The following is a 13,507-nucleotide window of genomic DNA, read 5'->3' as shown; positions in this document are numbered from 1 at the left end:
AGACTAATCTTATTGTACTGGGTTTACATGGCAAGGTTTTGGTAGCAGGGTGGAGGCTGCAGGGGTGCTTCTGTGAGATGACACCGTGAGCTGCCCCATGTCCCATGAGAGGGAGCTCCAGAAGCTTCAAAATAGATACACCACTGCCCAATGCTGAGCCCACCAGCAATGCTGGTGGCACCTTCATGGTAACTTATTTAAGGAAGGAGAACAAACACTGCACATCAACTGTGTGAGCGGAGTGAGAAAATACCAAAGGAACAGCCCTGCAGGCCCAAGGTGAGAGAAGGAAGGGAGAAGGTGCTGCAGGTGCAGAGATCCCCCTGCAGGCCCACACTATCCACCTGCAGCCTATGGAGAACCCACACAGGAGCAAGCTCCTGGCAGAAACTGTGGCCTTTGGAGAAAAGCCCTCACAAGAGAAGGTTTTTGGACAGGACTGTGACCCATGGGGGACCCACATTGGAGCATTCTGTTTCTGAAGGACTGCACCATGTGGAAAGGACCCATTCTGGAGCAGTCAATGACAGACTGTCTTCCATGGAAGGAACCCCATACTGAAGCAGTAGGAAGAGTGTTCGGAGGAAGGAGCAACAGAGACAAAGTGTTATGAACTGACCCAGCCCCCTGCATTCCTCTTAAAGGAGGATGTAGAACAGCCTCTTCTGACTACTTCTGGTGTTGCACACTTGTTTTTCCCCCCTTCTTAAATATGCTATCCCAAAGATGCTACCATATCACTAGTGGTCTCAATCTTGGCCAGTCTCCTCTTGGAACCAGCTAGCATTGGCTCCCTTGGACACAGTAGAAGCTTCCAGCAGCTTCTCACAGAAGCCACCCCTGTAGTCCCTCCACTACCAAAACCTTGCCATGCAAATCCAATACAAGAACAATTTTTGCATATTTTTGTACAACCTTTACAGTACTGATTATATATATGTTCAAACTTTAAACATTCAAAAGTTCTGAGTAGACAGGATTACTTGCACAAAAAATAAAAAGCTTTTGGCCTCATATCTAATGCAAAGATATTGCAACTGTATTTTTCAATGAAGGCAAATTCATATGCATGTGTAATGGTTTGTATGGTAAATGGTTACAACACAGGCTAACAGGAAGCTTTTGCAAGGCAAATATAAGTGACTGAAAGTTTTGACTAATTTTGATATTATATAAACAGAAAATCCTCCATTCATTTTAGCTGATAACATACATGGATTAGAAAGCAGACTTTTAGGAGGATTAGTCAGCACTGTCAGACAGAATAAATCGGCAGACTGTATATAAATGTAGTAACATCCCTTTCAGGATCTCAAAGGCATAAGCTGCAAAGGTACTGATCAAAGAAACAATCTGTGGCAATAGTAAGCAGAAATCTGCAACCACCCACTCAGGAGGAAACAGCAGAGGAGACAGGGCCTGTAATGTAGCATGAGATGAAATTTAAATCCAAAGGGACCATTATGGTAGCATACCAAATGCTAGAGATGTCACAAGTGCAGCACCGGATGCAATTATATGCACCGTCTACATTTCACGACTTCCTCAAGATAAATCAAAGAATTGGAAAACAGACAAAGATGGTATCAAAAATAATAAGGACACCTACAACGGGAAACTGAAAGGTCAGAACAGGATCTGTATTAATTAAAAAGCCCTTGATTTTCTGCCTTCTAAAGTCAAAGAAAATATGCAGAAGAATACCTCAAAGGCATCTCCACAAGCCCTAGGACCTCAAATAAAAGCAATTAAAGCTAAGGAAGAACCAGACAGTGCTTGAGGAATTCCTTTAAACTTCTTGTGTGGAATGTTGATGAAAGACTATAGAAAGATCCAAGTATTAAACAGATTCAGTACTAGGAAAACACTCAGAAAAGCATCAGCAAAAGAAAATTTGATTCAAAGCACCTGACAGATCACCAAGGGCTACTCCACAACAAAGGAGGTCCCTGTATAGCACATTAACAGCTCTGAAAGACAACAACATGACGAATGATTTCTAACAGATATCCCTACAGTTACCACATTTGAATAAAAACAGTTTTAAACATTTGATGGGCTGGCATAGACAGCTGGCCTGTAACTTAGCCCAGAGCACCTACAGAAAGTCCAGGTATGCAAAACCCAGGAGCACAAACCCAAGTCCTGTGACACTCAAGGAAGAATCAGATCAGAAATAACTCTGCAAAGTAATCACTTACTTTATCAGGTTTCATGAGAGAGAAACCGAATTACATGTCCTCTGATAAACCTCCTAGAAAGGAACAGCTTAAGTAAAAAATAGGCTATACTGCTTTTATATTGGCCACATATCATAGTTATTGTACTCACTATTTTGTCTGTAGTCATTACTTCCTTTAACAATGGAAATTTTTCACAGGGTCCTGTGATAAGTTACATTACAAACCTTATAGCTACAATAAAGAAAAGATAGGAATCAAAGACACTAATTCACTTCAAAGGAGATAAGACTCAGAAAATCTCATATATGACTTCCCATTAACTTAACTGAACCCTACTTTTAAAAAGTGTGTCAGTTGAAGTAAGTGCTAGACTACTCTTACATTTCAAATTGTTAAATTGCATAAATAAAAATAAACTTGACTATGCAACACTTCCCCACAAGGAGCAAATGTCACAGTCCCAGAAAACAGATTTCAGTGGAATGAAAGTCTACACTTCCAGAATTATCTACAGGCAGTCAGTGAGTGGCAAGGGAAAAAGGTTTAACCCTCACACCATGCGAATCTTCATTTTAATTGGTAGACACAGCTTCAGAAAGAGAAAAGAGAATGAGATGCAGATGCTATGAATGCCACTAAACTTTTATGAGAGGTCACCACGGATCGTGCAACAAATCACCAGAGATCTGATAGCAGGGGATACTCCTTAGAAATTTAAGAGAGAAAAAAATGAGATAGTCAAAAATGAAAAAGTAATAAAAGGACCTGGAACACCCTCTGGAGAAAGCCATACTTTAATCAACATGATGGAATAAGGAAACTTTGAATGACTTCTACTTTTCTATGCTGCCTGGAATACAACTCGCCTGCTGAGATCCTATGACAGCTGACTTCCTGCTGTTGCTTCAGTCATATTTGCATCACCTCTGCTGGCACCCCTGTACAAAGTTGAAATCACCAAGATTCTCGTTCAAGTGACTTAAACTTTGGAGATATATAAAATCTATTTAGCAATTTGACCTGAAATCTTCTGAACACACAAACTAGACTTTTTCTCCTATTTTGCTTTCAAGGCCTGTTACAGTAGATGTTCTCAAAGTCTGCCCACAGAAATAGTTGTCATAGGCGACTTATCACCAGTTCTGCCATGGAGTTTGGTAGTTACAGCATTCACACAGGGTGCCAGGGATCCATCCCTGGCACTGTGCATCTATTCCTGCCACTCTTTCGAGGATGGATGAGCAAGAACAGGGTTTTTTTTATGCCTGACCTCTCTTACACATGTGGCTACACCAACATTGCATATATATCCAAGCTACCTTTAAACCAGCAGTGCCTATCCATCTGTTGTGACACAGAGCCTGGTAAAAGTGGCCTTAGAAGCAGCAAACTGATGCGTCTGTGCTGCTTTGGCTATTTTACTTTTGCTGGAGCTGTATGAGTTAAAACTCACACAGGTATACCCACACAATAAGGCAGTTATATCAGTGCTTGAGTTACAGATTAAAAAAAGTTTATCCCACAATCATACAGCTCCACTGATTTCAATTAACAAATATATTTATGGGCCTGTTCATGATTTCTGTCAAAAAGTATTGATCAGATGCTGATTACCAGTTCTGACATGTCCTTAAAAACACATGAAATATAACAGTTTTGCGAAGAATGTATAATATTTTGCTTTGGTTTCAAATCTTTTATCCTAGAATACTCTAAGCAAGCTTTTGACACAGAAGCACATTCACAGGACAAATCTTTTCAGTGGGATAAGCCAGTGGATACACAAGAACACAGAGTCATTAACCCCAAGGTCACACTTAGTACTCAGCTTTGCCCTCTTCTTGCAGAAAATTCGGCCAGACAGTCCTGTGCATTGGCTAGACAGTCCTGTGCAGCAATGTTGTTGGACTAAGACAAATAAAGCAGGACTAAATCTCCAAAGGTTTAAGAAGACCAACGAGAGAATTTTTCATATCAAACCTTCAGGTTTTTTCATATCAAACCTTCACTGCAGAATAAACAAAACAGCTACAGACTGACTGCAATGGCGCAGTGACAAACAGTAACCCAGGGCATGACAACTGACACACTGCGCCTTACACCTACAAAGTAGAAGTCTCTTCCTGGGATAATGAACTTCAGTCCTTTCTGGGCTTCAATAAAAACTTCAAGGAAGATTTATGAATTATCTGAGAAAAGGCAGTTAAAGCCTCCTCAAGACCTGCTTCCTCAAAGAGACATTTCCAAGGAGGCCACATCTCAAAGTCTGCCTGAAGACATCAGTTAACAATTACAGCTGTTACACCTCCATGCTGCTGGAAGCCTACTCTTTACTAGAGAACAAAGTGATGGTTTACATCATCTGCTGCCTAAACACAAGCCATCACCCTGAGAAACAAAGACTGGAAAGGGCACGTTCTGACTCCATCCCATCTCCTTCTCTTGGACTGGGGTAAATGACGTCTACTGTTTCTCATCTAGCCATCCAGAGCTCAGTGTTTCATGCTTCCCCCGCTGAAAAACCAAAGAAGGGATTAATCCACCTTCCAGCAGGAAGGGGTTGGTTCTGGGCAGCAGTGATCCTCGACGCTCTCCTGCAATATTGATATCCCGCCCCACCATCCCTGAGCATTGTCAGCCAGAGCACACTGTGGTCAGAGACAATCCTGGAGCAGCCAAAGTAGGGGAGCTTCCACGCAATGTTCCTGTGCAATTCTGTGGCAAACTTCTCCTCTCTGCCAGAGGCTAGTGTGCAGTAATTGACAAAACATCATCTTCCTTAGCCTCCTTCTACAACCTAAATCCTCCAGGGGTACAATTTTCCAACCTGTCTAAATTCCCTACCAGAAATTTAGAGAGTAGTTTTGAAAAATGCTTGATCCTTACCAGTTTCCAATGAATCGGGGATCACTCTGATCAATATAAACAGTTGTCCTAGGATCGACATAGAAACCAATAAGAAGTCCTCCTAGCAAGTATCCAGCTGCAGGTCCGAGCGCTCCCATTACGTACATGATGGCTGAGGAAATAAAAGGTCAGTCATACATCATAAAATTGATGTTTCATTAGTTATCTACACAAAATCCACAAGTAAATGATGCTTCTTAAAGCAGCAAGTTTTGCACCCTAAAGCTTTCAGGGGTCCTTTCTGCAACCAAGGCAGCAAGTTATGCAGAAGTCACATACTGGTAAGAAAATTGCTGCTTTCTGTATGCTTTCAGTCAAATTATGGAAGTATACAGTACTTTGGCATTCTGAATGGAAAGCATATTTGACTTGGATAAAATTTTTCATATCTGGTAACATTTCCTCTAAATCAAATAAAAATTAAACACATAAATAAAAAAAAAATCTAACTAATGTTAACAAAGGATAAAAATTTTATGAAACATCAAAGAGCAAAGTACAACATTCCAACTTCGCTACCATCAGTCTAATACTGTGTTTAAAAAAATGACTGAAATTGAGAAATCAAATACTTCTATTTCAGAGATTAACAGAGCAGTGGTTCACTAAAGGAAGGTCCTATTTAACTAATTTGATATCCTTTTATGACAAGGCCACCCACCCAATGGATGAAGGGAAGGTGATGGATGTGGTTTTTCGTAATGCTTTAGATACTGTCCCTCACAGCATCCTTCAGGACAATTTGTCCAGATGTGGGATGAGGGGGTTCACGGTGTGCTGGGTGAAGAACTGGCTGAAGGGCAGAGCTCAAAGGGTTGTAGTGAATGGGGCTACATCTGGCTGGTGACCAGACACCAGTGGTGTTCCTCAGCGCTCAATTTTAGGGCCAGTTCTGTTCAATACATTTATCTACAACCTGCAGGCAGGAATTTAATGCACCATTCCTAAGTTTGCTGATGATACCAAACTGGGAGGTGCTGCTGACTCTCTTGAAAGACAAGAGGCCTTGCAGAGGGATCTAGATAGATTGGAGCATTGAGCAGTGATTAATGGTATGAAGTTTAACAAGTTGAAATACCAGATTCTGCACCTGGGACAGATTAAAGTCAGGCACAAGTACAAACTGGGAGAGGAGTGGCTGGAGAGCATCCCTGCAGAAAGGAATCTGGGGATGCTGGTAAGCAGCAGGCTCGGTAGGAGTTGGCAGTGTGTCCTGAAGCCAAGAAGGCAAACCCTGTCCTGGAGTCCACCAAACACAGCATCGCCAGCCACTCAAAAGAGGTGACTATGCTGCTGTGTTCAGTATTGGTGCAGCCTCACCTGAAACACTGTGCACAGTTCTGGGCCCCACAATTTAAGAAGCTTGTGAAGGTATTTGAACATTTCCAGAGGAGAGCAACAAAGTTGCTGAAAGGGCTGGCAGGCATGTCCTCTGAGGAGCATCTAAAAAATGTGGGCCTGTCTAGTTTGGATAGAAGGAGGCTGAGAGGTGACCTCATTGCTCCCTGCAGCTTCCTGAGGAGGGGAAGTGAAGCGGGAGGTGTGAATCTCTTCTCTCTGGTATCCAGTGACAGGTCATATGGGAATGGTTCAAAGCTGCACCAGGGGAGGTTTAGACTGGACATTAGGAAGAATTTCTTTATGGAGAGGGTGGTCAAAGACTCGTAAAGGCTTCCTAGGGAGGCGGTTGATGCCCCAGGCCTGGCAGCGTTAAAGAGTTATTTGGACAATGCTCTTAATAACAGGCTTTAACTCCTGACCAGCCCCAAGGTGATCAGGCAGTTGGACTAGGTGATCATTGTAGGTCACTTCCAACTGAAATGTTCTGTTCTGTTCTATTCTATTCTATTCCATTCCATTCTCCTAATCCATCTTCCTTCCTTAATGTATCCTGCATCCTTTTAAGATGCTTCTGCCCTGCTTCCCATACTGTCTTATTGTAAGTATGAAAGGCAAGGGGGTGGAGAAAGGATGGTCTCTGCTGTCCACTCACGTGCCTTGCACCACTGAAACCTGAGCTGCAGCAGCACACCACTTGCTCAGCTGTTGCAGATCCTCCAGTAGCACATGAAAAAATGACTGATTATCTAATTCTCTGTAATATTCTCTCTATGTCCACATGATTACTGTGGACCAGTCACTCCCCACGGCAGTATGTAGACTCCATCCTTTTTGGTCCCACCCTCAGTCAGGCATGCTGAATCCTAGACTGCAGCAGCTGAAGAAGTGAGTGTTGTTAAAGCTTGAGTTTTCATGTTACCAATTACAGTAAATTATTTCATGGATAAAATAAGCAAAAGAAATCACTAAATCTGCCTGATTAAACCAAAGTAACTTGCATATTTTCATCTTATGCTTTGAAATAACAGAATGAAAAGAACATTCTCACAAGTAAAAAGGGACTGCTGAGAGCTACACTGCAGAGAAAAAAAATCACAGAAGCTACCATAAAAGGTAAAACTGCCTACAGTAAAAAATGCTTCAAGATGACAAATTGATTACAGAGTTTTATCACTTTTAAGGTTACATTTTTGGGGTTAATGAAACTGCAATTTTAAATAATTAGATTTTGCTGAAGTCCTTTTTGCATAATTGTTTTCAGAACCATGTTCACTGTTTAAATTTATTCCAGCCATGTTCCCTACTGGACTGATTGTAAACAATTTTTGATATGCCCAAAATGCTCCATCAGACATTTAAACACTGCTCCTTAGCAGCAAGTGGTTAGATAAATGCCACAGTAACTGTTATTTGCAAAATTCACATCATAAGGAGGGGAAAATAAACCAACCTCCACAGTCCCACATTCACCACTATAATAAATTTTTTTCTACAAATGTTTGCTTGAAAAATTGAATCAAATAACTACAGCAAACTCAGATCTCTAAAAATTTTACAGAGGAAAAGAAAGGGAGTAAAAGAGTGACCTAATCCATTCATTTCAGTATTCAGAAAAAATACTTAATACTGCATTAATTCAGCTTTAGTTCCACCATTGAAACCAGCAGAATGAAGCAACTGCTTAGGCTTCAAAGCACTACCCAAGCAGTGCATTTTATACACCTGAAAACTTCAGAGTGTTTTCTTTGTAAGCAGACACACTTACAGTAAAGATAAAAGTAACAGTGAACATTGTACTCCTTTAGAAGCAGAAATGCTGTTGACAATTTCAGGAGTATTTTTAAATTACTTTAAGCTGTTCAGGCTTCAAGATTTTTTTTTAAGTATAACTTACAGACAAGTGTAACTTTCAGAATCTTTCAGAAAACCCAGAGCCTCCATGTTCCTCATCAACAGCAGGAGGAAACACGAGCAGACAAGTTCCACAGTTGCGATTTTAAGTTACATTGCAGCATCTTTCTCAGCACATAGTAATGGTCACTATCAGAAACTGGGCACCAAGTGCAAGAAAGTGATTTGGACTTCTAAGTGGGACAAAAGATAGAGCATGGAAAATATAAGATTTTGATATTTCAAAAAGAGGTACTTGAAAAAATCTGCCACAAACTTCCAAATCTTGCAGTGGAAGTGAAAGGAGAGCCATCTCCATGCATCAAGCTGGCAGGCTACTCCAGCATCTTGGACCCTTGAAATTCTGATCACAGCCCTCAGAGCTATGTTTAGGAATAAAGATGTTTTGATTCCCAAGTAGGCCACCAGGATTACTGGGTGATATGGAAAGGAAACCACACTGGAAACAGATTCAATCAAAACTGTACCTGCTTCCCAAATAAAAAATTCTATGGAGAACTGTTTCATATTTTTTTCCACCAGAACACTAGAAGGTCTCCAGCTTCTGGATGAAAAGGTTCTAAAAAGTGTAAAAGGTGTAGGAGCACCTTCCTGGGATTTCAGATAGCTCTTTTTGGTCCACCTGCTTTGGGCCATGATCTGGGATCTTGATCTACAGAATTGCACTGATTTAACAGCTGAGAGGTTTCAACAGAAGTAACAAACATTTTATCAGGGAACAAGTTGGAGTACTGTGATGCTGAGGCAGGACACATAGTATCCAGATGATTTTTTAAACTGCGCCTAAGGAAATACAGGATTTGTCTTTTATGACTGATGCTTGGATTTGTAAGTTGTCTTCCAATTTTGTATCTGCTGTAGCTTGCTGCTCCTTTGATGTAGGATCCTAAGTCCTCAAAGCAAAGCACAGGTTGGTTTACTAAAATTACATGCTTTTAAACAAAACAATTTCAAAGACCAAAGACCTTGCAGATTTTTAAAGTTTCCCTTTTCTCTGAAGATCTCAGTGTTAGATCTCTGCTGTGGGGAGAAGTTTGCACTACCAATCATACCTCTTCCTGTGGATCTACCTTCTCAGTGATGAGGGAGAGCCTTTCCCAGCCATCCCAAACCCAGTGTTTCAGATCGTAGCTCTACCTCTGACATTGACTGTAGATAAGTAAAAACTGTAGATAAGTAAAAACTCATTCCGAGTTAGTTGACTATTTTCCCCCACGATATCTATCCATAACTATTTTAATTCTTTTTAAGTTTTGTACCTGAGGAGCTTCTCTGCCTCAGTGAGCATGTCCTTGGCATGACACACTGTCTAAGGCACAACACCAAACTAGCAAGGTTGTCTAGTTTCAAAACTGCAGCTGACTGTGGCTAGCCAGGCTTAGTCACAAACTGCCATCACAGCTAAGATGATGGATGGAAGAGAGAAAGGGAGTCAAGAAACAGTAACCTAATTACACATGGAATTTACCTACCGATGAGAAACAAGATTAAACGATGTCACTCTTCTCCACCGAAAAGTTTATCCTGGGACATGTTGCAATGAATGCTGCCATTCAACCTTTGACAAAATTATTATATCGTCTATTGCTTTTATCATAGAGATTCTTCTTCAACAGGAGAAAGCTTTATGTAGAACCTATTGCAGCACAGTCTTTATGACTACAATAAAATGGACTGAATCCTCTACTGGTCCAAAATCTCTGTGTTCACACCACATGCATGAAACGACTTTGTTGCCACAGATTTTATTTTTTTTAATCTACCCACATACAGAAGTATAATGAGACAGAGGTCATAAAATACTGTGAATGTCTTTTCCTTTCTAGTCACACGAAATGACTCTTCAATAGGCTTTACATAACAAAAAAAAAAAAAAAGAAAAAACAAAAAAGAAAATGGGAACATAAACATATGTGCTGTGGTACCGTCAAATGTGTAAGTTAACCCTCTGACTGTGCCTCTTTATATTAGCCACATTAGTACCAATTAAAGTCACAAGTCACATATTGTGCCCAGATGAAACAAACACACATTAGTGAGCTACCACAGGCCCTCTGGCTTCTGGGTTCTAAAAAATCCACTTTGGTTTAAAAAGTAAAAAAAAAAGGCATATATTGATTGCTCAGGTCCTCTCATCTCCTCTGTGTGCACACACATGTCACCACACAGAGCTTATCACTGGAGGAGGAGGAACATTTCTGAAAGACCCCATTGTTCAAATCTTGGCAGCACATCACCATAGTACAACTATTCATTTCATACATGTGTAAGGCAGAATTTGACCTTTATTCTATTTTCAATGGAAGTTTAGAATTTGCAAAATCCTGCAAAAGCTACAGTGTGCATTCTGAAGGTATATCATATATATACATGTATGTATATGCATGTTTTTCCTATCAGATAGTACAGCAATTTTTATAGATTTTGCAGGATACAAAATGAATCCTCTATAGTTGTGAAGTAGAGTGGGAAGTCCAGAAGTATAATTTACTTCATTGAAGCAATAACTCAGTTTCCTACTTGCTGAAGAACATTCATTCTGAAAGAACAGCACAAAGTAGAATAAAAACAACAACAAAAAAAATTCATGTGAATTTGCAGGAAAAGCCCTGTGTTTACAGGCTACCTGTTTACAACTTGAGGTGTGAACTTCAACAGAAATGCAAGTTCAACTTTATATAATCCTTCATCTTTATGAGTCAGGAAATTTAGAGGGCTACATGTTAAAAACAGTAGTCACAGGGTTACTGTCTGGGATTTTGCAAGCAAAAGAAGCACTACCATGCTATGGTACCGAGTAGCACATTTCCTTAGGGAAGCTGTACTATGCTGTCACTGGAAAATAAGCAGCACTATATTTTCTCTAGTGTAAAGAGCAGGTTTTGGTTTCCCCACACTAAAAAGCTGATAGGTACAGATTTCAATGGGGAACATGTCTCAGCTCTCCCCTGTTCCTCTCATGTCCCTCACACCATGATGGGGTAACAAAGAACAAACATAAAGGAGCTTTCAAAGAAGCATTGCTCCCATTCATAAAGGCATATTTACCTCATTCTGCCTAAATTCAGACAGACGGAAGCTACCCAAAAAACAATGGGTTTAACCACTCTTTTGAGCCTGAGGACATAGAACTCAGTTGTGAGCAGAAGCCAGGCAGACTTCTCAGAAGCTTTTAAGTCAGGAAACTGGTTTGTTTCCTCCTTTCTTCACGAACACACAACCAAGCCTATCTATACATGCTTTAGGATTTTTTCTTTAATGTGGTTATTTGTTCAGGAAAAAACAATGCTTTGAGCTTACTGCAGTTTGGATAATAATGTACAGCTCAAATCTTTAAATCACTTCCCTTCAAACTGTATTAGTGTTACTACGACTTTAAGTCTCTCAGATCCAGTGCTCCACTCAAAACAATAAACAGAGCAACAAAACCGCTCTGTAGCCTCCCTTGATCTTTGTATGGAATATATTTGTCACTATTTTCACAAGCAGATTCCACAGATCTGGAAGACAAATTTTACAGAGAAGCATAACTAAACTTTACATGCCTACTATGCAAACAAAAATGAATAGTCCAGCTTACCACTCTACTAAAAAAATGCTGGAAGTCAAATTAAATAAAATATGTCTACTGACTTGCCAATGCCAGATGAAAGCATTAGATTTTTATTTTCTCTTACACCTTTATAACTCAGGTATCATTTGTATCAAAACAGACATTATTCCCTGACTTAAATAGTTAAGGTTCTTCATGCCTTGTACTCTCCATTTGTGGTCATATTCCAAAATTTACAACCCTTTTCACTGGAACCAATTCTAATATCACCATAAAACCCCAGAAAAATAAACCCAAAGAAAATAAGCTAAAATAGGCTACCTATCCCAAAGTATGCCTCTTGTATACGCTGTCACTGCAACGCTGCTCCAAGTCACTGACATGCTGTGGAGCCACAGTGCCTACAAAGCAATTTAATTTACACCAAACTTTCACAGACTCAGTGCTTGCCTTTTGGTTACATTACCAACAGGCGTGTGCATCCAATCCAAAAGCTGAAGAAAACTGAAAATAACAAAGAAGAAAGGCTTACACTTGTACCATGTTATTTCAGCCTTAGAGATACTCGGCTTAAGAAATTATTGCCTCAAGAAAAACTACTCCAGTGCTTAAAATGAGTCTTTATTTCTTTATTCCTAACACCTGGGAACTATGGAAGTAGAAACCCATGGGGCAACTGGAGATTGTCCCATTCTTTAGAGACAACTGTTTTGTTTGGAACATACAAATATTATTTGGGGGTTTTCTTCAAAATCTGTCTTTTCTCTCTTTATATTCACCTATAAAACATATGCTGATAATATTACCAAGCATGACTTGTGGTTAGCAAGCAAACATGACAAAGACACATCTGCTGTAAGACATTAATAAAAACAGCTGCAATTTCTGAGTGCAATTTCCTATCAGTGTGGTTAACTGAATTTAGACACCATGCATGAGGAAGTTCTTAGATTGGATAATTAAGCAAATCAGGTTTTCTCAGCTATATCAGTTTTTAAACTAATTCTAACACAAGGACCTTCTGGTGATGGTATTCCAAAAGCACATACAACTATCTTGGACTTCAAGCATATGGGAAGTCCTCACTGATGTGAATTGTTTGCAGGACCAAAGACAACATGTACTTGCATGATAAGAACCTAAACTGAAAACAAAGATGCTCTGACATTCTTTCCATGGACTCAGAGGCATCAGTTCCCTAAATAGATAGGGTTTTTTAAAAAACAGAAGTGTCAATGGCTGCTTAAATGCATAAAAGAGCAATCAAAACTGTCTTTCTTAAAACTCTCATTTTCTTTTTCCATACAGAGGAATTTTTGATATAGAAAAGTGCTGTTACTGAAATTTAGGTCTCAGAGAGATGCACACACTACTTGTGCTGAACACAGTCAAAACGTCCAAAGATGAACAAAAGGCAAAACTCTGCTCTTGGCTGTTATTTTCTGGAAATCAGTTCTCAAAAAAAGCTCCATATCTTCAGTTTTTCAAGTTTCTTTGGTATCTTGCATTACAGATACAAGATAACATATCCCAAGAAGTTCACTAGGTGTGAGTTCCCAAACCCTGACTTTTCAAAAGAGCATGTTTCTCAAAGATGTTTTTTTTGTGAATA

General features: G+C 39.9%; 1 protein-coding gene across 1 annotated transcript in view; it reads right to left on the bottom strand.

Annotated features, from left to right (window-relative positions):
• SLCO5A1 (solute carrier organic anion transporter family member 5A1) overlaps positions 1 to 13,507 on the bottom strand; it is a 76,006-nt gene that overhangs the window by 37,826 nt on the left and 24,673 nt on the right. Inside the window, exon 3 of the mRNA XM_032678237.1 lies at positions 5,070 to 5,202. Within this exon, the coding sequence (XP_032534128.1) occupies positions 5,070 to 5,202 (133 nt within the window). The remainder of the gene's footprint in view (positions 1 to 5,069; positions 5,203 to 13,507) is intronic.

Source organism: Chiroxiphia lanceolata, chromosome 1 (genome assembly GCF_009829145.1).
Source record: "Chiroxiphia lanceolata isolate bChiLan1 chromosome 1, bChiLan1.pri, whole genome shotgun sequence".
NCBI lineage: Eukaryota > Metazoa > Chordata > Aves > Passeriformes > Pipridae > Chiroxiphia > Chiroxiphia lanceolata.
The sequence above is the reverse complement of the archived record's forward strand: the minus strand, read 5'-3'. Positions and strand labels throughout refer to the sequence as shown.